General features: G+C 46.3%; 1 protein-coding gene across 1 annotated transcript; it reads right to left on the minus strand.

Moving 5' to 3' along the window:
* Positions 1 to 7112: 7112 nt before the first annotated feature.
* On the minus strand, positions 7113 to 24849 carry METTL14 (methyltransferase like 14). The gene is made up of 11 exons (XM_038135434.1): positions 23793 to 24849; positions 23591 to 23679; positions 22777 to 22864; positions 18597 to 18677; positions 18137 to 18224; positions 15695 to 15785; positions 14064 to 14205; positions 12670 to 12762; positions 11854 to 11970; positions 9462 to 9672; positions 7113 to 8609 (listed from the first exon to the last, which is right to left on the minus strand). Exons 1-11 carry the CDS (start codon positions 23856 to 23858, stop codon positions 8296 to 8298), a joined length of 1380 nt encoding a protein of 459 aa, XP_037991362.1. The 5' UTR covers positions 23859 to 24849; the 3' UTR covers positions 7113 to 8295.
* Between the last annotated feature and the right edge of the window lie 1188 nt (positions 24850 to 26037).

Below are 26037 nucleotides of genomic sequence, written 5' to 3' on the forward strand. Positions count from 1 at the left end.
CAATCCTTAGGACAGGCTCCCGGCTCCCAGCTCTGCCCTGGGAGTGATCCGGGAGCTCTGGGGCACCGAGGGTTCGCAGCAGCCCCCTGACCCTTGGCAATGTGTGCAGGCGTGGAGGCTTCCCTGGGCCAGGGTAGGGAATCCCGGCTTGTTCACAGGCGGGAATTCCCGGGCTGGAGCAGTTGGGAGGCGTGGCCGGTGGAAAGGGACACGAGGTGAAGGCAAACAGCTCAGGTGAAAGCAGCAGCTGCCGAGGGAGCTGAGCCAGAGGCAGCCCGGGCAGGGCAGAGGATGGGAATCCTGGAAGGTGAACGTGCCGAGACTGGCAAAGGGCAGAGAGCAAAAGCCCGAGCAAGCAAAGGACAACACGAACCATGAAGATAAAAAGACTTTGATTTGCCTTTCAGCAATGAAATAAATGCAGAAATAAAACCAGTTGGAAGGATCACAGCAACAGGTGGGGTTTTGCTCTCCTCTGCTTGCTTTGCTTTGATTCCACTACAAAAGATCAAGACTTATCAGGAAGATCTAAATTAGCACATAGGTTGATCCAAGAGCAGTGAAAAATGGGAATGAGACACTTTGAGCCCCATGAATGGCTCTGCCCTTGTGCGCCAAGAGAGCTTCAGCAGCAGTACCTGCTCTGGTGACATTTTACAACAATGTGCATTTTCTACAGGGGAAGACTTGAAAAAAAGCAGCTCCACGTTTAGATCATGTTGAGAGCTGCTCATGAGTTTCACAGCTCCAGCTCCCCAAAAGCTGAACTATTTATTGCAGGAAGAACGAGATGCAATTTGTTTTGCCATTTTCTGTGTGAGAACAACGTGTGCCGTGCAAATGTCACAAGCAGAGATGGCAGCAGGCTTTGGTCTGAGAAGCAGAACAGGTTGGATTTGGATTTAGGGCATCCTGATGGGATGAGAGTGAGACAAAAGGCCAAGTCCTGCATTTTGGGGCCCAGGGACAGCCCCCAAATGCTGCGTGCGAGTGCTCGGAACACGGAGCCCCGGCCCGGCGCTGTCCGGGGGCGCTCTTCGGGGCGGAGAGCAGCGCTCAGGCGCTCGCTCGTGGCGCTCCGCAGCGGAGCCCGAGCTGCGGCCGAGGCTCTTCCCAGGCCGGGACGCTCGTGGGGCCTCTCCCCGCTGCTGCTGGGGCGGTGGGTGACGAGCCGGGAGCGCGGCGTTGCGGGGCTCGTGGGGCCGGCGTTTGGGGGCTCGGCCCCGGCCCCGCCGTGGTTTCGGACGCCGGAGGCGCCGGGGCCGATCCCGGGGCGGGCGGGGAGGAGCCGGGGGCAGGAGGCGCTGCGGGAGCCGCGGTGTCTCCGTGCTCGGGCACCGCAGTGCGGGCACGGCGGGCCGGGGCGCACGGTGCGGGGGCGGCCCCGGCCGGGGCTCTCCAGCCTTGCCGCGGTGCAGCGCGGAGCCGCCGCGCCCGTTCGGCGGCCCCGGGCCCGACGGAGCGGGACAGGAACGCGGGGCCGGGACACGGAGGGTGACACCGGGACGGGGCACGACAGAGCCCCGGGACCCGCGGGGAGAAGCGGCACTGGCCGCGCCCCCGAGCCGGCCCCGGGCCGGGAGCGGCCCCGCCTCAGGGCCGGGCGGGCGGGGCCGGCTCAGGTGCGCAGGGCGGGGTCGGGCAGGTGCGCGGGGCCCCAGGCGCCTCAGGTGCGCGGGGCGGGCCCGAGGCGATTTAAACCCCGGAAGTCGCCGCCGGCGCCATTTGCTCTGCGGTGCGCGGCGGGGCTGGCAGCGGCCGGTCCGGGCTCCCCGGCGGGGCTCAGGTGAGGCGCGGGAGCCTCGGCTTCCCACTCCTGCTTCTCTCTTCTCCTTTTTCCTCCTTTCTCCGCCTTAGCTCTCTCTCCTCCCTGCCTCCCGCAAAGCCCCTGTTTCTCTCCTCCCTTACTCTCTTCTTCCTGCCCCGCACCTGGTCTTGCCCTGTCCCTCCCCTCCCTGCACACCTCGACCCTCCGCTCTATCTCTTCTTCTCCCTCCTCCTTACCGCGCTCCGTCTCCCTTCCTGAACCACCCCCCTTCCCTGCTCTCCCTGTCCCGTCCCACGTACCCCAACCCCTCCCAGCCCTTCTTCCTCCCCTGTCCTTGCCCCGGGCACCCGGCCCGACCGCCCCCCATTCCCCCTCTGCCCTTCCTACCTGCACCTCCCTCCTCCGCTCCCCTGCAAACGCCGACCCCGCTTCTGTTCCTCTTTCTCATTGCCCTTGCACCTTCTCTGCCTCTCCTGACCCGGCCTCCTGACCTCTGCTCTTGCTGTCTTCTGCCTCCCTCTGCCCTCTCTATTCCCCCATGGCCTGTGTGTCCCTGTGTCCCCTCCTGACCTCCGCTCTTGCTGCCCTCTGCCTCCCTGTCTTCTCTCTCTCTCTGTGTCCCTCTGTCCCCCTTTCCGCCCTCGCTGTTTCCCCGCAGCCGCGGGGTTCGGGGCGCCGCACAATAAAGCCCCGAGGGCCGGAGCCGGCGCCCCTTGGTTCAAAAGGGTCGGGGCCCGCTCTGCGGGTGCCCCCTTGCAGATGCCAACACCGCCCCACACTGCCGGGCTGCCGGCTGTGCCTGCATCACACTGGGGCCAGGGCGGGCTCTCCTCAGGAGGGGTCCGGGGCTGGGGCGGGTTAGCGAGGGTTGGGGGTCCCGGGGGTTTGAGGATGGGCCCCCTCATTAGGAGGGGGTCCTGGGGGGGGTTTAGGATGGGAGGGAGGGAGGGAGGGCGGGCGGGTGGGAGGGAGGGCCCCTCCGGAGGAGGGGGTCCTGGGGAGGGGGTTGGGGCGGCCCCCCTTAGCCACTCCCACCTCGGACCCTCTCCTCCGGACGGGGTCAGCCCCGGCCCCCTCCTCGGGACCCCCTCCTCCGGACAGGGGCCCCCGGGGGGGAGGGAGGGGTGGGGGGGATAGGAAGCAGAGGGGGTCACGTCGCTCTGAATCGTAATTACACATTTGTGTATAACAGCAGCAATGTCCTTCCTTCCTACCCCCCTCCCCCCCCTCGGCCCCTGCCCCGCCCTTGTCCCATTCCCGCCCCGCCCTTGTCCCGCCCTTGTCCCATTCCCGCCACGCCCTTGTCCCATTCCCGCCCCTCCCTTGTCCCGCCCTTGTTGTACCCTTGTCCCGCCCTTCTCCCGTCCCTGTCCCGCTGTCCCGGGGCCATCGCTCGGGACCCTCGCACTGCGCCCTTCGGACCCCGGCCCGCGGGGAGCGCTCCGAGCCCGGGGCGCTGCTGCGGGGCTGGGCCGAGAGCCGGAGATTCGCGCCCGGTGCTGCCGCTGTCGGCCGGGGTCCCGAGCGGAGCCGCCTCTCCCCCGCGACCGGGCGCGGGTCGGGGACCGGAGGACCGAGACCAGATTTGGGTTGGGATCGGCACCGGGAGCGCCACGTGCGGGAGGAGCTGCTCCGGACGGGCGCCGGAGCCGAGTCCGGCGCTGCCGCTCCCGCTGCGGCCGCGGGGAGCCGGGGCTCTGCCGGTGCCGCCCCCAGGCTCCCGTGCCGAGCCCGAGGCGCGGGGCTGGGCTCTGCCCGCGGCCCCGAACGCGGGGTTCGGGCTCGGCTCTGAGCCCTTAAACCGTCTCGGGCCGAGCCCCAAACGCGGCACCGGGGCCCCGCCGCCAGCCCCAGAGGCAGGGCCGGGTCGCCGGTTCCGAGCTCTGCACGGGGCCGGGTGAGCCCGGCGCTGGGCTGTGCCCCAAGGCAGCCCCAGAGCTGAGCGGCTGCGACTGACGCTGGGCCGAGTGAGCCCGGTTCGTGCACCAAAGCACGGGATCCGGGCTTGACCGAAGCCCTCCGAACGCAGCCCTCGGCCTCTCTTGGTGACGCCCGAGAACCGATCGAGGGAGCCTGGTTCTGAGCTCCCAAAGCACAGCCCAGCGTCTCCGTGAGCCCAAAGCCGACCCGGCGTGGCTGAGCCCCAGCCGGCAGCTCCGCCCCAGCAGCGGCTTGGTCACTTCCCACACTCGAAGCGAGAGGGAAAGCAGAAACAAGCAACAGGGCAGGCGGTGAGGTCACAACTTGTGAAACCGAGAAATACATAATAGCGGAATATTAATGACAGTAGCTGCTACCAATGAGGTAGCAACAGGGGTAATACCCATGATGAAGAGATTATAAAACAAATTTTTCAAATATATACACACTTTAGACATTTTATTAAAAGCAATGTCATTAATTCCTGATGCATGTCAGGATAAACAAGTTATTTGGAAAGTCTTTTGTTGTCCAGCAGATGGCTTCTTCATCAAAGGAACTGAAGAAATTGTCATTGGTGATCAAAAGTAACTGTTCTTGAAATATCAGGGGTGAAATTTCAGCTCTTTGAAAAGTCAGGTGCTGCCTTCAGTTGTGTTTCTGCCATAGCAGAGAGACTTCTGGTTTTGCCAGAATGCCACAGCTTATTTTGAAAGGTGGAATATTTTGTGAACAGTTTAAGATCTGGAGAACCAGGGATTTGTGTCTGCATGTTGGCAGTGTAGATTTCAATGTGGAACCTGCTACAGGGATGGAATTGTCACCTATTTGTAAAAATGTACAGAACACCAGTGTGCCTGAACTGAATTTTTCCATTTCCTTTTAATTTGATCCAGTCTGAGTATTTGTATTTTGGTGCCCGTTGCATAATGCTTGTGTCCAGTTGGGAAGTCTCCAGAAGAGGAGCTCCTTCTTTTGCCTCTGGAGCAAGTGCTGTTGGAATGCCTCAGCCAGCAAACCCGTGTGCTGGGCTGCTCCTTCCTGGGAGAAAAGCCGCCGTTTGTCTGGGGGCTTATTCCCTCGGGCTGTGAGGCTGGAGATGAATTGTGGACCTGAGAGGAGCTTGCAGGAAGCGGCCACTGTTCTCTGAGCCCCCCGGTGTGTGAAAATGGGCCCGTTACCCTGCAGTAGTGAACGTGCCAATGTGGTGTCTTTGGAACAGGCTGCAGAATGTGCTGGGAAATTGTTCATCTTCCACTCTGCCAACTGCGGAAGCACCGGGGAAGCTGAAAAACAGAGATGACAGAAAACTGCTCAATACAGATAAGGAAAAGGTATTTTTCTGCTCTGAGCAAAGAGGGGACTGCTGTTACACTGCTTTTCTCTAATAGGGCATTGATCTTTATTAATTTACTTTTACACAGCATGGACTGTAAGGAAGTTGTATAAAAAGGTGCTGCTGCTGGACCCTGACCTGTGCCTTCATTTTTGTACTTAAATGACGTTACTTATATAGCAGTTGCTAATGCTGTGGCATTCCTTGTGACCTCTCTATTCAAGAGCAGCTCTATTGCTAAACTTCACTGCCCCCTCTATGGACTGCAGAACTTTTTATAATTTTAATAACTTATTCTGCAATGTCTGATAGATGTCCCTAAGAACCACAGGTATGCTGGTGCTACAGCTGCCAGCAGCACTGCCAGGCTGCCCTGGCTGCAGAAGTTTTCATCTGCCTTCTGTGCACAGAGAAGGTGGCTCTTGCTGACAGCAGCTTTTTGTTTTCAAACCTGCTTGAGAGCCAGCCAGCTAGCACACCAGCATTCCAGCCAGCTTCTTACAACCAGCACTGTCAGAGAGTGCACAGAATTCTCCAGCTGATGGCTGATTCACACACAATGATCTACACGTGACTGGCATCTCAAATTCCCTCTGAAGCCAAATGCTGACACATCCTGAGTACCTTGTCAGTGCAGGTGTTGAATCCTTCACTGAATTATCTTGGGTGCAAGATAATCCAAGGACTCTAAGCCTGCTCCAGAATGGAAAGACATGACAAGGTCTAGCCAGGCAGTGCAAATCAGACTGGAGGCATTATGCATGTAATAAAAGTGGAAAGGAAGAAACTCATCAAGCTTTTTGTCCTCCAGGAGAGCATGCTCAAATGAAGTCTTCATTTGCTTGTGGTAAATGAAATAGTCATCAGCCCAGTGATTCTGAGCCTTATCCTCCCCTTGCTTGCTCTGGAAGTGTTACAAGTGAGAAAGTAACTGACAGCTACTCCTGGGATTAAATGCTTTTCATCTCTAGTTACCATTTCTACATGGTCCAAATCCCAGTGAATGAGAAAGTGGCCCAATTTTCTTCCTGTATAATGGGGTGTGTGGGACTGTGTCTCACTCCAGTCCTTCCTAAGTCTCATGTCCATCCCCACAAGGACATGGACCAAGATTTGGGAGTGCGCAGCCCTGCACTACTGCCTTACCCGTACAGCCTTTGTCAGTCTGTCACTGCTGAAATTCCACCTTCAGAGGAGCAGGGGCAGCGTTGTTCTTCATGGAGGACAAGTGCAGAGGTGAAGTTCCTTGTCCATTAACCTCAATTAAAACATTCCAACAGCTGCTCATTAACAACATGGACATCAGACTTTGCTGGCAAAGGAGGCCCATCCTGACAGCTCTAACCTAACATTCGCTGCAGTACTATTCCTTTTTTTCCTTACAGTTATTGAGCTACTTCTGCTTTGATGGGAAGAAACCTCCTTCACCCGCCACTACTTTCCCCAGTCAGTGAAGTCTTGAGCAGCACCACAAACTAATACAGAAGCACTTCGGATCCAGTAGTTTTTCACCCTCCTCTTCCCTTTAGCCTAAGTGTATGTTAAGAGCAGCTCATTCACTGAACTACCAGTATCAGGCATGTAATTAAAAGGGGGAAATGGAAATTAACATTTTCTACTCCTTGAAAAACAAGAAAATATTTTTCCCAAGCACAAAAGCAGTGCTCCTAAGGTAAAGTGTCGACTTTTCAAATAACAACATAATTAGGGCAAAATTCACCAGAAAAAGGTGTCCCTACTAGGGCATTTGCCTTCTCTCAGGTGTGTTCCATATAGCCCGTGGCAGACTTCACCGATGACCAGATAAACACCAACTTTAAAACTCCCCTTCCCAAATCCAGTCACTCTACACATATGCACATATGACAGAGAAGGAAACAAGCTGTAAACAACAGGCAGTTTCCATTGGCACTACGGCAATCCCCTGCTAAACATGAGCAAAGCCAGGGAGTTCCCCAGCCCGTCAAAATCTTCAAAATCAAAAGTACGATTCCTGTCTACAACAGCACAGAAGAAACCACTATGCAATTCCAAAACCTCAAGGACAACAAACACACAAAATATTAAGAAAGATATTTAAACATCAGCTTTGATAAACATGTTTAATAATCCACTACTTTACAGGACAGTTATTTAAAAGCTGGGCTTCAGGAGAAACATTCAGCCTTCAAAGGCAGTTTTCCAAAACCCACACCTAAGACCTTGAGACATCAAAAGCCGGGTTTGTTCAGTCTACCAAGAACTGCACAAGAAGCTCAGAGCTGTGATTTTGCTAAAAACGGACATTGTACATAGGGAAGGGGGCCACTTTCTTTCCACACTGCACTGGATCAGCAACAGCCATTCTCAAATGTGTGCAACACCTGCAGGGAAAGGCAGCACTCAGTTCCCTCAGTGTTCCCTGTTTCAGGGATCACACGCTCACACCACCTCCCAGGTGCAATCCTCCCTCCGGCGAGGTCTCTGGGACCACTCTGCAGTGACACTGCTCTTCTCTCCCAAGGAACAAGGTGTTACAGACACACACTGGGGGAAAATCCCCACTCAAGGAGCAGCCCAGACCCAGGCACAACTTCTGCGCTGCATATAAACGCACAACTTGGTGCTTTCCAGGAAGGACAACACACAGCTGCATAGAATTACTACTCTCCCCACTACTGACATGACAGGTGAGTGCATGTACACCACAAATTAAAAATTAACCTTTTCATATTCCCAGGAATAATTTGGGAAGTTTAAACCAAATAAGAAAAAATAGAATTCTATTTATTTCATTTGCTCCTTGTTTTCAGAGAAGTTAAAATAGGTGTCAATACAGACACAGCACTTTTTCTTCCATAGGACAGCAAGCCTGCTGTGGCCAAGCAATTCAGAATTGCATTTCATGCCCGCTCCATCATATTAATGCAAGTCAGTCCAAACCCAAACCTCCAGCGATGGAGGAGGAATCCATGTTTTGGAGAAAATGAAGTTGAAAAAGAAGTCTCCACCTAGCAAGGTTCCTAAGTGGAGAGCAAGGGGGTAACTTCCATCCTACCCGTGGTGTGAAGGGCTGGTGCTCTCTGCTCTGGGCTCAGTGCTGCCCGTGCAGGACATGGCCAGGTGAGGGGCTGTGCCAGACTGCAAGGCTGACTGTCTGGAACGGCGTGCACCAAAAACAATTGTAAAAGTCATCTAGCTTGAGTCCCCAGAGGAATTCACTGTAGGAAAAACAAGACTACAGGAAAGATTCCCAGACAAGGCGTAGGCAGGGGAAGCAGCCGTCACCTCCTCAACGGGTGGGGAAGCCCCCTCGATGGGTCCCTCCACGGCCCCCTCTGAAGCCGCCCCGCTCACCGCGGAAGTTGGTTCTGTTCCTCTCCCTGCCCCTTTCTCCCCGTCCCGCCGAAGTCCCTCCTCTTCCTCCTCCCCTGGGAGCACCCCCACCCCGGTCAGACTTGGACTTGGGCGGCGGGGACTTGGGCCGCAGCCTCTCGATCTCCTCGGTGCAGCCGGTCAGGTGGGAATTGGGAGCCGTGAAATACGAAGAATACGTTTCCGCGTTGAAGTTGCTGTTTGTGAGGGTGGGTCCCACCGTCAGCCAACCTCGGGAACAAAACCACAGTCAGCAGAAGCAACAACAAACTTTAGGCTTCAAGGCCACAGTGAAACTTCTCCCAGTAAATTCAAGTGATGGGGAGAAACACTCACCTACACATCAGTGGCACTGAACAGAATGAAAAGTCACCTCTAGAGTTGCTGCAAACTTAAGATTCAGTTGGGTATTTCTAAGGGCTTGTTTTCCTTTTTTTTAAAGAAATGATTATTACCCATGGCTGTGGCAACATTCACGCTGTGCTTTCACAAACCCCTACCTCTTCTTACTTGACCTTACACCACAACAGTGTTTTTAAAAAATACTCAAGTAACCTGACAGTTAAAAAATACCAGAGTAACCTGACAGTGAGACACTGACATTCAGAATCCCCTGGCAGCAGCACTGAAAGAATACCTGAACAGTGTGTCCTGATCCGTGAATCTTGCATTTTGCATCATGCCAGATGCAGTACCCACTGTGAGATACTGCCAATTCAGACACAGGCAAGAGCACTAAGCTCATAGGGGTTGAAAATCAGTTGGAAAAAGAAATCACTTTTCTCACTTTTCTGAGAAGCATAAACATATGGGAAAAAGGAATCTCAACTGGATTTTGTTATGCTCACTGATGAATTAATAGGCAAAAATATTGGTTAACAAAAATCTCTCTTGTGGGAAAATTGTAGAAATGAGAGTTCTCGTAAACTTTCTAAACAACAGTTCTGTGACTGACAGATCTTCACATACACTAAAAAACTATTTCCTTCAGATCTGCTGTCTGACCTGTGACATGCATCTGGAAACCTCTTTAGGACCCCGAAATGAATTTTACTGTTTGATCAAAAATAACATAGCAGTTACCTGGTCGAATTGTGCTGTCTCTCCCGAAGAGGTGAAGCCGCCGTCGCCCGAGGCAGAAATGCTCAATGATGTGAAAAATCTCCACAGGTTTCTCTATGTTGCCGATTTCAGGCTCCTCAGTGATGATGAGGTCGATGTCAACATTGGCGTGGATGAAGTCTCCGTCGGTACTGCGGCGCACGGTGCCCTTGATGCCCATGAGGCAGTGCTCCTGCAGACACACAGAGCTGTCACGTGTCACACCTACTGCCGTGCCAGATGAGCACAAGGGACAGCAAGGACAGTTCTAAGCTTACAGGAGAGAAAAGTCTGAAACAAGAACTAGAGCAGAAAAGCTGGAGCCACGAAAGGAGCCAGGTGAAAACAAAGCAGAGCAGTACTTTAAGCTCAAGCTTGATAAACTACACCATGAGGTGGTAAAACTCAAATCAAGGCTGAAGTCAGCTACGTGGACTTCTTCAATTACAAAACTTTAGGCTGGAAAGGCTGAGAAGTCTCCACAAGGCAAAAGAGAAAAAACGTGATGGCAAGAGCAAGGAATGGTTATCAATTATGATTAATACCTGTCTTAGCATTCTGATCCTAACTTTATTCATATACTAATTTTAAAAGTTTTCAGTCATGAGACAGGCAGTGGAAATACTATGTACTTTTTCAAACTGTACCTCTGTTAATAAAGTGACCCTGAGAATTCCCCTTAGATTCATTTCTAGAAGATATTACTGCATAAAAACCCCACAACCACTATCACACTCTCAGGCAGCTCATCAGCATTACAAGTGTTCTTGAGCTGTAACATGCATTGTTTTCCTTCCTTCTACAGCACTGCAGACCAATCTGAGTGAGTGATATGTGGCACCCATGAATGAGGATTGCTCCCAGATGAAAAGAGGCTCCTACATACTCATTTCAGAACTCTGTTTCTGGGAATATCAATCTTGGATGAGCGATGTTCCCCAGGATTAAATGCTCTGACTCACTAAGCGCCACCAGATGGCTCAGGAAACAGTCGCAGACAAGAGAACGTAATCATTCCTGAATTTTGGAAAGGGTTTGCAGAGTTAGTGGGTAAACACGAAAGGCACAACAGCAGACCTGTCAAATCTATGCAGATGGTATTGCACTCACACAACATGGGTTTGGACCAAAAATTTACCTAAAGGAAAGGCAGAATACTGCTAAGCCTGTCACCCACCAAGCCAAGCCTCCTCAATCTAGTCCTTGGGAGAGCTATCCCAAACCTTTTACTTCCGGACTTCCCTTTACTTCACTGACAGCTGGCACAGCACTGAGCACCCCTGGAGAGATGCCTCAGCCAAACAGAACAGAACACAGGTGCTGCTCTAAGCACTGGCAAACACAGCCTGCAATAGTGTTTGTTTAGTCAGAGCAAACTCACTCCATTTTCAGTGTTTATCACAAACAGAGACCTCAGCTCACCTCTTGCTCGATAAACACAGGAATTCCCCCATACCAGAAACTATTTTTCTGCGCTAAACAAAGACATAAAGTCCCCTCAAATCCTCCCGTGTTAGTTTTAACCTTGCCCTCATGAGCAAACTGCACATATTTGCAATACTATATGCAATAAACACACAATATTTATAAATATTTATAATTAATACAACACACTTGCAAACAAACTTCTGATTAATGTAAATGCAAGTCAAAGAAAGATTCCAGATATCCTAAAGGGAAGTTTATACTCCTAACAATGGCCAATTTGAGACAGACTTGAGGATGTTTAATGCTAATGAATGATTAATGAATGAGGAGGGGGCCCTGAGGTTCACTGACAACTTGAAATGCATGAATTGCCAATCAGCTCTCAGCACTCGGTAAAACTTCCAGTTACACTCACATATACCCAAACTAATTATTTATGAGTCCCATTTACATTTCTCCAAGTTTCTGATCCACAGACATTTGAGTCACAAACCAGAACACTTTTTTTTTCTCTGCACCTCCTTCATTACACATCCTCCACAAAGCATCTTAAAAAAAATTTTTGGTTTAAGTCAAGCTGACCCATTCTGTCACTTGTGCTATACAATTACCTCCAGGAAGGCAGGAGACGCTCTGGTTCCCCCGGACTCCTCTCTGGTCCAAACTCTGGGCACACACTTTGTGTGCATTTAGAACCAATAGCCGATCTTCTATAGTTATTTTTTATTAATAGATTCAGTTAAAATCTACAGATTTCAAAGACTTCTTTTGACATTGACTTTAGTCAAATTCTATTGCTAAGTTTAGTTCCATAAAATGTACTTTGCAGAACAGAACTTGGAAGTCCTCCTGTTGGCTTTCGCACAAGCCTGTCACCAACACTGGCTGTGTCATCAGCACAGAGAGAAAGAATGGAAACGGAGGAGGAATGGAGCCAATCCTTTACCTTGGTTCTTTGGAAGACAGCCTTGGGGTCTAGAGTCTTGGTCTTGCCAGGGTTGTTCTTATTTGTTTTAATCCAGCAAATGTCCTCACATCTTCTGTAACCCCATTTGCGCAGACACTAAATGTTATAAACAAATAAAACAGTTCACCCTACATTAAAACATCGAATGACCTGAACTGAGCACTCACTTAGGACCTTGACTTTTCTTATTCAAGGACTGTCCAGCTACTACAAACCTGTCTATGACCAGACCCAATTTATCTGTTCAACTTCAGACTGAAAAACAGCCAAAGGAAAGAGATCAGTAATCACAGGCTGCCCTTAAACAGTTGTCTGCGAATTGTTTTCATGGAAAACACTGCTTGAACTAAATAAAGAATGTTTCAGCACTGCAGGAGCCAATTGGGCATTCTTAGTGCAGCATCCGCAACACGAGCAGCGTTTCCCTGGCATGCAGGAAGATGACAATTGTATCTCAATTTATGAAACAGCAGGACCTTTCTCCTAGCATGAACATTTCTGGCAGAAAACTGAGACTTCCGTTAAAAAATTCTAACTTGGCAACCTGCTCCTCTGTCAACACACATACATCCAAACCACAACCCCAAGGAATTTTGCTTCCTCACATAGTCAATGACTCAGCTGGACATTTACAGTATCTAAACAGTTAATGCCATTTAAAATCACATATCCCCTAACACAGTAACAAAACATCACTCAGTAGTTAGGGCTGGGAATTCTATACAGGGAAAAGTCAAAGATAAAAATAAACTCTTAAGCCTGTCCCTGATAAATCGAATTAAAACAACATCTTACCACTCGGCCGAGATCCAGACCCTCGCCCGAGCCACACCACAGAAACACAAATGACCTTGGGGCTGCAATTTCTTCGATTTCCAGTTTCATGATCTAGTAATAATAAGTGCAATAAAAGCATTTCTGAATTAAATACAAGTCACCAGTTGCATCAGGAAGAATACTTAGTCTTGAGGCACTGTCACAGAAACCATCAGGAAGCACAGCTGGGGGTCACCCAAGGGAAGCAGGGAACTAATTCCTTGTTTTGCTTTGCTTGCTGTGCATGGCTTTTGCTTTTCCCATTAAACTGTCTTCGTCTCAAGGTTTGAGTTTTCCCTTCCAATTCTCTCCCTGATGCCACTGGTGGGGGAGTGAGTGAGTGGCTGCCAGGGCCGGGCAGCTGGCTGGGATGAAACCATCACAATCAGCAATTCTACCTGTATAAAATTCTAGACTTACAACCCACATGGTCTCCTCCTCAAATCCCTGCTTTGTTTTATCATTCCACTGGCAGCAAAAATATTTAATACAGAAGCAACAGTACTCTATTTCTTTTCCTCTCTGTAAGTACTTACATGAAGGTTGTGAGGACGTTCTAAAAATCTCAGCTTAATTCCTATCACTAAATAGCAAAGACATTTTCTCTATTTTCACTTTCAGGAAAAGCAGCCAGAATTTATGAGGACAGTGGCTCAACAATGGCAAATGAGTAACATTCAAGATGAAATAACTTCGGATGCAAAGCATCTGCTAGTCATCACAAGTTGAAAGGATTCATCTCTAACTTGCTAACACATCAAATCAAGCTTCATTCAATGCCATTCTGAGGAAAAATAATGCAGTAGGAGCCATTCTAGGAGGATGTAACTCCACACTAGGAAGATGCGTCCTGCCTCCCACACTCCAGTTTTTCTGTTAGGATGGAATGTTTTTTTCCTGGGCAGCACTGCCAGGCACCATTTTTGAATAAATACAAGAGAAAGACTTCCACAAGTGAGGTTTATCTAGTCTGTTAGGTTTCTAGGGATTATTACTGGTTTGACCATTAAAATTTCCTACTCAATCAATACTTGGAGAATGGAGCAATGTCAGTAAAGCAAACTAACCTGCACTTTTTACTAGAAGACCAGGACATTAAAACACATGCCTTAATAATCTCAAGAATTTCAAGAAACAAGGGAATCTTTTCAATGGACATTCAGTATTTCAACAGCCAAAAATGAAAGAGAAAGCTCAGTGAAGGTAAGGGCAGAGAGAAAACCCACTATTACTAGGTTCAAGTTTTCAGCCAAAACAAAAAGTTTTGGCTGAAAAGTTAATAGAACAAAAAGTTCTATTTACTAAATTAAACCCTGGAACTATTTGCTTAAACAAATGTATGAAATGCTCTTCACAGCAAAACAGTTACTTACGTCATCCCAGGTCCAGCATTTTTCATTGGCAGTAATGCCAGTCTCTCGGTAATATTCTTCCAACGGTGGCTCCAGGAGAATCACATCAAATTTGGACTTCAGTTCCCTAATATCAAAGGCTTCCAAGTCTGCTTGCAAATACCTGTTTAAACAGAAGATGCCAGACTACATCAGACAAGGTGCAACAGTGGCCTGAGAACTACACACCACACAGCAGTTCCGTGCAGCCAGTTAAGAGCAGGGTCTCCTGGGTGGGTTGTATATCTCAAATGCTCTAAATCCAGAGGAGATACATTACACATCCTCACTTAATCGAGGCTGGATGCTATTGCGTTGTGGTTTTTAAGTAGTCTTAATAAACAGTTTTAGGCTTCCAACTTAGCGAGCAGGAAACAGATGCCCACGCAGACTGTACAACAATACCTAGTGCAGACTCACTGCACTTTCCGTACACCCGTGGACTATAAGAGGAGGAAACATAAACATTTCAGAAGCAAACACTCACTGCCTGGCTAACTGGGAAAGTGACATATTTTTAGAATTATTCCAAAGATTCTAAATACTGGAAACATTGTTACCTTTTATATAGTATACACGTATTTATCTATTCCTGTACCAAGTAGAATTCCCCCCTCCCCCCGCCATTGATTCTATCAAACACGTGCGCACACACTCTTGATGACTCTCCTTCACACCTGCACACCACTCACTGCTCTATCACTAGCAAAAAATGACACTGCCCTCCCTTAAATTCCTTTAATAAAGCTGATCAATAGACCACCACCTTCCCCTTCCCAAAACGTGTGTGGAAAAGATTCCATGCGTACTTGGTGTTGTCAGAAGGCAGCATTTGATTACTGGTTTTCCCCCTTTTGTACTTTATGACCAAAACACATGCCTAGCTTAGAAGAGCAGGCTGAGTTCGCAGTTTGCACTCAGTTGTTCAGACAACTATTTCATAGGGTTTTATGTGAGTATCATTAAATAAGGTGGATTTTTGTGGTACACATCAAGCCTACTGCACATGACACGCATAAGGTTAAGTTCAGAGAGGTCTGAATCCCTGGAGTAACACGCTGTACACTGAAGCTGTGTCCGACATTCACCAAAAACAAGGACAAATGACTTTCAGTCAGCCTAAACATTTTTGTCTTCAACTCCAAAATAACATGTGATTGATGGACACTGAGATAATAGCTGAAGACTATACCCAGCTGCTACAAGAAAAGCTAAGGTTATATTAAGAGGCAATTTTTTAAAAGCTCTTATTGTTATCATAAACCACACGATAACATGACATTCACCACCACATGATATTCCTGTAGTTCCCAAATGAAAGCCTGCAGCCAAATCAGTTGACAATTTGGTCTTAAAAAATCAAAGCTTTAGAGACTATAAACAATCACACACTGGAAATAAAATCTGGTTTATACACTGTATTAAGCAGCTAGATTAAACTAACAACACCAGAGTGATCTTATTCGTCTATGCTTCAATTGATTCATTTGTATAAGCAAACAGAAAGAGAAAATGTAAATTCTAAGCAGGTGCTGAAGATAAAGATTTGCAAAGCAGACAGCTAACTTCAAACAGGTCTGGAGAAGAAAGGCATTTTCCACAAGAACACTTACATGGGAGGAGTGTTAGATTTAGATATCAGCTCATCCTTCAATCTGATGAGCTCTCTAAGTTTTGGATATTCTTCAAACCTATCTGCTAAGCCTAAGAAGAAGAAAACATGAAGTTAACAACTACTTAACAGAGTAAATCTCTATCATTTAAGCATTGTCCAGTATTCTGAATAGGTCGAAATGTTAATACTTAGCCTCATTTTAATTTTTATTAGAACAAAGCAAACTCGTTAAAGCAGTTTTTCGTTCACTTCTTGACAAAAGCCTCCTGCCCTCACGCAGCTAATCAGGGCTGTTACTGATACAGTGTCTATGCTCTGATCTTCTCTAGAACACTACAGCGGATCAGGAATTCACAACTCCCGTTACCAGAAGGAAACAACCTTTCATTTAAACTGAAAGTGCCAGGATGATGAAAGAAGTTATTTTGGCTTCCCCCCATCCATAAATTTCTATTAAGATCTAATTAACATTAATTCACAGCGTAGTCTGTGTAATCTTTGACGACTGTTTCCAAAGTGGCACCTGGGTTGTGGTTGGTTCCCTGAGGCAACCCTCACACTGAGATTTGGTGCTGTGTTGGCAGTCGTGAAGAGGTGAACACATGTTCCTACATTTAGCTTTATGATGTCAATTCTCCAACCTTTCATGTGCACAGAATGCAAAGGAGAGAACCCTCATTAGATCTTTTGCAGCAAATGTTGTAAAAAGGAAAATATTCTTTGAAGTATATTTCATTCTCCCTTAGAGACAATGGGTTTGCTACTGCCAGCAGCAGGTTCTGCATAAACCAACAGGGTGCCTGCTTCCCAAGCAGTATCCCTTCAACTTAAGCAGGTGTTATTTAAAAGGCTTCAGCTTCGTGTTCATTTAAAAGTACAACTTGGAATGGTACTAATAAACTGGGGGGGGGGGGGAGCTTCACCCAAACCCACGAACCCCTCCTCTCTCCTTATTTTAATTCAAACTTCTGAAGTCCCAATCCTAGGAATACAATGATAAAAGTGACTTCTCAGTACCTTTATTATCTCTTGCCATTTGTGCATGAAACACCTAAAAGTTATTTTCATCTTTTTCCTCACATATGTAACAGCTTAAAGCTACTGCTGTGTTCTCCCAATTTCCACCAGTGTGCTGCTTCCAGCCCTTGTGAGTCCAATACCCCCGGGCAGCAGCAGCTAAGCAACAGATGCAAAACAATTTTCAATCAAAATCCCTCAAACTAACCAAACACAGACTCACGGGTCTCTCCCTCTTTTCCAACAGCAACATCAAAAAGATACAGCTGGGTGTTCTCTTAGAACCATGTGCACTAACATGCAGCACTCAGCAGAGCTGTGATCATGGTGTAGAAAATGTGTGCTCGCCAATGTCCACCTTGACACAGCTCAGCCCTGTTAAAGGCTCTGGCCCTGCTGCTGCGTTCATCTCCACACCAACGCTTGCCTGTTTGTGCCGTCTCTTCCCCATCTGTTACACAGCAGTCATGGCACACAACAGGAGCTGCTACTTCTCTGTACTCATTTCCAAGAAGAATGCAGAACCGCCTCAAGTACGTAACTGTGAAGGCCAAGGGTTTTTGAGATAAAGATCCAATTGAGTCAAACCAGCCCATTCTTCTTAAAAAAACATCCAGATTTGTTTCACAGAACCACTCACAAAATATAGAGAAAAATAAACTAAAAGCCTCTCAAGGCAAACGGAACCTCTTTGGGCTGCCATTTAAAAACACAACTCCCTCGCCTTGGCAACCTTACACTTGATAAAATACAGAGAACTGTTTCATAAAACTGCAGAGGGAGCTGTTCTGCTCCTCTTAAAAACTAAAAGCCAGGCACACATTCTGGGAAACAGGACCAAACCGTGCCTTAGTTTTAGCAAGTTTAAGTTCAGGTCCAGTGCAGCATCATTTCAATAGTAAGTTATGTCTGGACACACATAAACCTGAAAAGCAACGTCCTCTACACCTGGGCATTCTAACGAGCTGTCAGCAGTTACCTAACTTAGCTGAGAAACATTATCCATATTGCTTCCTGACTTAAATGTCATCATTTCCCATACTTTACATGCTTAAGTGGCGATACAGCCCAGTACACAACTGAACTGTAAACCTCCAGAGGTTTCAAGATCTCCTCATTAAACTCATCTACCTTCTGGAATCAAAATAGCTTAGGTTGGGAAAATAAATCCTCCTGGTGAAATACTTTCAAGTAAAACCAAGGATAAGAAAAGTCTTGGTGACAATGACCTCCTAAGTCACTGAAAATAAACCCATTAATGTAGATACCTATACCGATATGTATGCACACTGAGACAAAAAAATTAGGAAGAGTTTGTCTATCTACACTTCTCAGAAACTGTAAGGAATTACAAAAGGGGAAGAAAAAGAAGTGCAATTGAATCAAATGAGTAATCTTCAAACAGTTCCTGGCTGTGACATACCAACGTCTCTGATGAAGTTCTGGGGTCTGTGTCCTGTATCCACAAAGTGCTGGCAGTAATCGTTGTGTGGATTTAAGCTCTGAGTGCCCTGGAGAATAGGAATAAGTTCAGTGAGAGCAACAGGAGATAACTGGACACACACAGACACATTGTACATGTTAGTCTGATAAATGAGAAAGGAGCAGATTATCTTTCCAACACGCCCTTATAATTTCCACTGGTAAAGACCATCCTTTTAGCTCCAAACCAGGCCCACCATTCCTGCAGCCCATTGCGAGGTGCCTCAGAATAATGCAAACACCAGTTACAGTCAGATCTGTCACAGGCAGCTTCTGCACCTGTGAGTTCCAAGCCACTACTTCAGCCTTTAAAGCTGTATTTCAGATCCCATCAGTTGCAGAAACAGTTTAAGACAACTAGGCCAGCTTTGACTACACTTCCAATTGCAAAAGCAGCTCACCTTAAGAAAGGTACTGGAATCTTTGTAAATCTCTTCTTCATAGGGCAGGTTTTCTTCATCTTGCTGCAGCTCTACTTCATCCTTGGAAATAAAGCAGATATTACAAGTGTGCACACAAGATAAAGCCATTACTGTCCTTTCCTTAAGAAGCAGATCATAAGGAGAAGTGGACTGTCTACAAACAGCAGATCCAGCTCCACTGTTTGAGTGGGGAAAAATATTACCTATTCCCCAAAAGGTCTGCACCTATCTCACTAATGAGGACAGTGTTACTGAGAAAGGTCTCTAAAAGAAGAAAAAAGTAAGAACCCCTTCACTTGCAGCCCCTGACAGTGCTTTATATTTTTGTCCCACAAAACTTCTATTCTTTGGACTGAAAGTATGTATTTTGTTGATATTATTCTGCAGCAGAACTTCCGAGCATTTATATCCACACATTTATATCTACCTCTTATTTCCCAGCCTTAGCAAAGTCCACACTTTGAAGAAAGAGCTCATGGTACAAGTCAATATAGCATTTCTCTTCTACAGCCCCAGAATTTACATTAAAACTACCTAGAGAGCCACTAACTGCTCATTCCACAGATTTCTGGGACTCAGAGATCTGTTACACTAACGTACTCTGAACATCCAACACACAACTCAGAGAGAACAGAAACTCACTTGACATCACTTTCTGCCTTCCCACTGATTCTGGATCAACCCAGTATACAGATTGATAGAACACAGAAGTACACCTGAGGAACTACTAAACTGATAACATCTGCCATATTATCACAGCTGTATTTACTCTATGCTACATAGGCTGTCTGAATGCAGAATAAAAAATTAAGTGTTGTCCCCCTCAATTCTGATCCCTCTAAATGTTGAAATCTTCAAGTAAGCTTCTGTTATTTCCAAGGTGGAGCTTTGGACTGACTTCTGAAATGCCTGATGTGATAAACAGCTTGCAGCTTCCCCTTTCCTATTCAGGTGATGAACTTAAGAGATACACGGTCTTTTTGCTTGTCTAACCAGATCAAAAAAAAAAAAAGATTACAATCAGAAACAGCAAGAGTTTTTGCAAGGAAAAGAAATGTACAGACAAGCAGCAGCAAGTGTTATTCGGGCCAAAAAAAAGCTGAAAGCTTGAGTTTTACTAAAAACTGCTTATGCCATCATAAGTTACACCTGTTTCCCTCTTTCATCTTTCCCTAAATCTTGTCCTTTTGATGACAAGTACCAGTTAGATACCCGAGTGATCCTAGTTCTCTTTATGCCTTTGTAAGCAGTTTAAAAAGAGTCTTGTGGCCACAAACAAAAGCCCACACCACGCGCTTTCAAAGGGAAAGGATATAGCCACAGCAGAGACAGAATGACACCAGCAGTAACACAAGAGACTAGGTTCTTGTACATTAATTATCTGTGCTTCCCAAAGCATCTGCTATAGAGTTGCTGAGTTAGGGAAACAGAAACCCCCCACAATATTCAAACATAGCTTGTTTCAAATGACTGGAGATAGATGGAATCCATGATTCAACCAAGTAAGCTTTCTTGAGCCTCCACAACAATGGCATGGAAGCATCCCAAGCCTGCAGGCCTCTGCTTGCACCAACAAAGTAGAACGGGGCAGTCTCAAATCAGGCTGGCAGACAGCAAAATAGAACCCCAAGCAGTTTTGTACTCCACCCACCAGACACTCATACAGGTCCAAACAATGGAGTCAAATCACCTGGGGAAGGCAACAGGTGGAACAGCGCTCACAGCTCCCAGAGGGTGGTGAAAAGCCTCACAGTGGCAGCAGACTCTAATCCCATTGTATCTCACTTCCAAATACAGACCAGGGAGCTCCACTAACCCTGGGACAACTGTTGCAATTCCACAAGAAAGGAGTTTTAGGAGCTCTCCAAAACCAATTGAACTTTCTGACTTGAAAATATCCATTAATAATTTTTCCAATAGTGCATCGCTTCCCTATCGCCCACCTCCCAAGGCTGGCAATGCAGAGCCAGGCTCCAAGACCCGAGTCAAGCTGCCAGACTGGAGTCAGTGCTGCCCTTTGTTCTCACATCAGCCTGAGCCTTATGAAGAATCACCACTATAAATTCACACTTATTCTGCAGAAAAACCAAAACCAGACACATAGAAATTTAAAAAAACCCACCAAAATTAAAACACATTGCTTTTTTTTTCTTGCTTTTTTTTCCACCAGATGTTCCTACATGGCTGAGAAAAGTAAAATACTTCACCTTTTATCTTAGAAACTGCTCTCACACGGGTTTGAGGGTACATTCATATCCACCAAATGTGAAGCCAGGGCACAAAAATTTTAAATCATTTCAGAAGACGTACCTGATTCCATCATATAGAACTCAACACTGCAAGTCAGGGGTATACACAAGTCCTTCACATCAGAAAAACCTCTAATTTTCCGAACAAAACTGGCAAGCTTGAAAAACTTGTCCACAACAGTTCTAGTTAAGTCTATTATTGCTTTTGTCTAAGTTGCATTAAACACAATACAAGAGGGCTTGACACCTTAAGGATCCAGATTTTTCTACGAGTTTGTATTAGAAGACTAAATTTAAGCAGGCTCAGAGAGCTCAGGAAAATGCAGGTGGAATTTTACTGTTCTTATCTCCTCGCCAATGTGGAATTCGCAATGCCTGCAGGAAACAGCTGATGACTCCACAATAGATGTTCTACTTCGGGGTTTCAAGTTTCTTAAGTCTCTTCATCTGCTTGACTGAATTTTGTCTGAGCTACTGTTATTAAAATATTCTTCCATTTCAACAATACAGAAAAAGTCTGGCCACTTGCAAGTGGTTACAGCTAACCTCAGGGTAAGCCTTCTCCACAATGATTAAGAAAATCTTAATGATAAGATTCAAGTACTTTGCCAACCCAAGTAACTTATCCACATATACTTTATAGGTAATGAAAATTTAGTTCTTTACCATGTACTTGGTGAACAAGTAAAATTAGTTAATATTAAGTAATGCAAGAATAAAAACACTGCTTCACAAACAGCCAGATATCTACCTCATGGTGACAATTTCTTTACTAAACAGAATATACAGACTAACACTTATCATGTTAAAAATAATGTCTGTCCCTTCACAGAGAGGCTTTCAAAATCAACCATCAAAAACCATCCTGTCATACAGTAACTTTTTCGTTTAGTAAGATAAAAGGTAGATATTATTTACAGGAAGATTTACAAACCTGAACACAAACGTAACATGACCAAGGCTTTGTATTTAAAAAATTACTATTTCATCCAAGAGAACAGCAGACACTGAACTATTTAATAAATACATTGACATGGAGTCGATTTAACCACAGAAACAAGGTTATTAGGACATGGAAAAAAGGGAGGAGGACATACACTGCAACCAGATCCCAAACCAAATCATAAAGACAGCTGTATCATAATCATGCCTTTGTTTAAGCTCTTTATATCTCTTATCTTGGCCAAAACATCACATGAGGAGAAAGCTGTCACATAGCTTTGAGATGAGCATTTGAAAAGTGAAGGGCATGAGAGTCTGACACTTCAATGACCATGGAAGCATTTTGGTTTGTTTTTTTTAACCTAACTCTTCCTGGACATTTTGGACACTTAAAAGAATATCCCGAACCAAGCCTCTTACTTTCAGTTCCCTTAGGATCCCTTGTTTCTTCCACTCATCCAGAACTGCATTCCTTGGCACTGCACAGATGGGCCAGAAGACATTCTCAGACTCCCTGTTCTCATCCCATGGCCTGTGCCTGCTGCTAACTGCACAGCTTTTCTTTTGACACAATGAAATTCTAGTCACGATTCTTTCTGTGTTTCCCCAAGCACACACACACACATTTTACCGCTTCCTCCCACAGCCAGCCGTGGCTCAGTGCTGTTCCCTACGGGCACTTACTCCTAGGCTTGCCTCGTCCTAGGAGCAGCAGGAATTAAGCCTCCACACATTGGGGTGTGGTAAGTGTACAGTTCAATGCACCTGTATCACCTCTAAGGTAAACCATGTAGCATCTATGTCCTCTCTCTTGCACCTCTGCAGTGGAAGGCTTTAAGGGAGATGCCACTGTGGAACACACATATTAAAGGATGTATACACCCCACATCTATTTTAATAGACACACAAATTTTCTAAGTACCTCAGGGACACATCAAAGAAAAGTAACTTTTTCCTATTTTTCTTACCTTATATTCTTCAATCTCTTCCTCATCAGCTTCTCCTTCATCTGGATATTTACGTTTTGCATTTGGTGCAGAAGTATCGTAAGCAGCCCTATGAAGAACCAAAAATCCTTGTAAGAAAGTTTCTGTCTCCAAAGAAAAGTGTTCAGGAATCTTTGATAATATGCCTTGTCTGCATGTTACAAATTCAAAACTACTTCAAAACATCATACATGAAAAGCTATTCCTCTCTCAGTATATTTGAGTTCAGCCCAACTTATGAAGAATTCTTGAAAAGAGTAATTCCCTTGCTTTTCTCATTTTTCTGCTCTCAAAAGTACAGCTTATTTTAACCAATGAAGTATATCTACAGAATTAAGCTCATTCCTTTCCATTTCTCATTTTTCTGTTCTAAAAGGTACAGCCTGTTTTACCTCAAAGCAGTTTGTCTACAAAATTAAGCCTGTTCATAGTCATGTAAAAACTGATAAGCAGTAGATGCTCTCTCCTAGACATACCCGTAGTTCCATGAGAAGTTTCAAAGTGAACTGCCCTGAACTGTGCTTAGCAAAAGCACAGAGGCTCTGGGACCCAAGCATATGGCCCATTCTAAATTCAGATCCCACTTTTCTTACACAGTAGCTTTTTGACACCGGAACCAAAAGTCAGCCTGTATTTCCAATCTGCTCTTAGAAAGGAATAACCTAGACCTAACTCACGGCTCTGATTTCACTAATTACTGAAGTTCCTTTCACCGAGTGCAATCCCATGGCATTTACCGGGCCTGTACTCCTATCGAGCCCCCAGTTTTGCAGAGCCCCCGCCCTCCGACACCGACCTGCAGGTCTCCCTGGTTTCCGCGATCTCCCGCTGCTCATCCTTGCTGTTGAGCACGGCGCCGATGCTGTCCGCGTTCTCGGCCCCCAGCTGCATAGCGGGAAACACAAAGTCACGCCGCGGCCCGCCCAGTCCCGGCCCGCGGGTCGCCCCAGGCCCTCGCCGCCGCAGCACCCCGGCGCCCCGGCTGCTCCCGGCCGTACCTGCTGCGCCAGGAGCTGGCGGCGGAGCTTCTGCCGCTCGCGGATCTCCTGCAGGCGGCTGTTCATGGCCCGCACCGGCCCCGCGCTGCCGCGCTCCCGCCGCCGCCGCCGTCACTTCCCGTCCGCGCGTCACTTCCGTGCCGAGCAATTCCCGCAGGGAAGTCCCGGTGCCCGCGCACCGCCCGTTTCCGTGGGATGCCGGCGCTGTTCGGGTGCAGATGTCGAGTTCACGATCACTCAGCCGCTGCAGTGCACGGACCACCCCTGAGGCGACACCCGGCTCAGGTCGTGCCACAGGTGTGACCACTTTAGCACCTGGTCGGTTTTTCTATAGTACATCCTTTATATCCAATTCCACTATCCAGCGTGGTTATTCGTAGGTTACCCTTCATGTTTTGCTTCATCTTCTGATTCTTTAGAAACTTACGCTATGAGAGGAAAGAATCTTTGAAGCTCTTTTCATCTGATTTTTGGTGTCTTTCCCGCTTCATCCTGTCTCCCCTTTCCTCTGTACTATCTGTCTGGGAGTGTATCTAATCCATATTTCATGCTGACTTTCTGTGAACTGTTCCGAATGCAGTATAAAGTTAAATGAATGAAGTATAAAGATGGAAATAAAGGCCTGCAAGAAATGTCAGTCCCTATTGTCTCACAAAAGGAAACATAACAAAAGAATAAAGAAACATTAAAAATTATCCCACAGTTATAATTAATGCTGATGGTTTGCTCTCCTGACACGGACCAATCCTTCCCGTAATTGCCAGACCCAGAGATATGAGCAGCAAGAGCTGAGAAGTGACCCTCAGGTTCCTGCTGCACACAGCAGGCTGTTCCTCTGCTGGTTTCTGAGTGCCAGATAATGACACACTTTAGTGATACAAGATGTTATTCTCCCTTTTTGTGAATGTGTGAATATTCTCCTTTTTTTAATATTGTGTACATGACAATGACATTATGCAGGTCACATGGTCACACTGAAAACTGAGAAAGATGCATGAAGAGAAGGAAATGGAAGAAGTTTAGACTAATACAAAAAGAAACCATTTGCAGCTATCACATTTCTCAGTGATACAACATCCTAGAAATGTGAGGGAGCTTTTGAAATGTTAAAACCCTACAATACCAAAAGTTGTTTTTTTTATTTCCTTAGGGAATACATTACTAGATATACTGTCCTATCCCTGGAAATGTTACGGAGAAAGAAATGCTCAGTAGCTGTCTCGTGCTACTGTACACTGCTTTGATATTGTTGGCTGTAATGAATACAGTAGAAGTCTGTGCGCAGTAACAAAATCACTTCCTCCTGGATGTGATCTGATGAGGTTTGTGGGAGCCTGCGCTCCATTTTTAGAACTGGTTGCTAAGATGAGCTGATCTTTACAGACATTAATGGCTATGAAAATGTTCTGCTGTATACATGCACTCTTTCAAAACAAAAAAAAAGTTGTATTTTTGCAGAATGCTTCATGCCTTTCTGCTTCTCTGTGCATGCTGTGGTCAGTTAAGGTAAGTATCAGACAGAATTCTCACTGGTCTAATGGTGACTAAGGAGTTTATGGAACTGCCATCAATTCTGATCCATTATCCAGACTTTTTCCTTTATATTTATGAAGCCATTTGTTTCCACATCCTATATTTATTTAGCTGATTATCCCTGAGTACATTACCTTTCACTTCTCTTTTCTGACACGCATTCAATCTTTTTAGTTATTTCTATTGTTGCGATAATTTTGAATTCAAACACTGTCCTCCAGCCTACTTGTATCTACTTCCAGCGTCAGGTGGTTGTGCAATAAGCAGATACTCTCTGCCACTTCGCTTAACCATTTACGGCATTATAAAGTATTTATAAAACACTAACAAATAATGACACAAATTCACACCCATTTGGGAATTGTGTTACGCTGACATATATTCAAGTCTAGACTACTCCATTTAGCAAAAAACTGCTACTTATTTTGTGTCAGTAGAAATTATTGTAAAAGTTACGCAGAGTTAGACACAAACAGCTTAATTTAGCACTCATTTTAATTGTTCTTCACATCACAAAACTCAAACTACATTGTGCTCTATTAGATGCTAAATAAATTAATAAACTAAGAGCACCAAATGGATCAAATAGATGAAATGAGAAAGTTTGTCTCTTAACTCAAAAAGGATGATTAGAAAACATAAAATATAAGAATATTTTATAATAGAAAAACAGATGTTAGCATGTACTAACATAACACTCTTATTTAATGTC

Source organism: Motacilla alba, chromosome 4, assembly GCF_015832195.1.
Source record: "Motacilla alba alba isolate MOTALB_02 chromosome 4, Motacilla_alba_V1.0_pri, whole genome shotgun sequence".
NCBI lineage: Eukaryota > Metazoa > Chordata > Aves > Passeriformes > Motacillidae > Motacilla > Motacilla alba.

Excerpts from the sequence above, each read along its gene's own strand:
- METTL14 (XM_038135434.1), bottom strand. The coding sequence starts at position 23,858 with ATGAACAGCCGCCTGCAGGAGATCCGCGAGCGGCAGAAGCTCCGCCGC. Across the intron at positions 22,865-23,590 it reads GAAACCAGGGAGACCTGCAG|GGCTGCTTACGATACTTCTG; the intron begins GTCGGTGTCGGA and ends GGTTCTTCATAG. Across the intron at positions 14,206-15,694 it reads AAATCTAACACTCCTCCCAT|GTATTTGCAAGCAGACTTGG; the intron begins GTAAGTGTTCTT and ends CTGTTTAAACAG.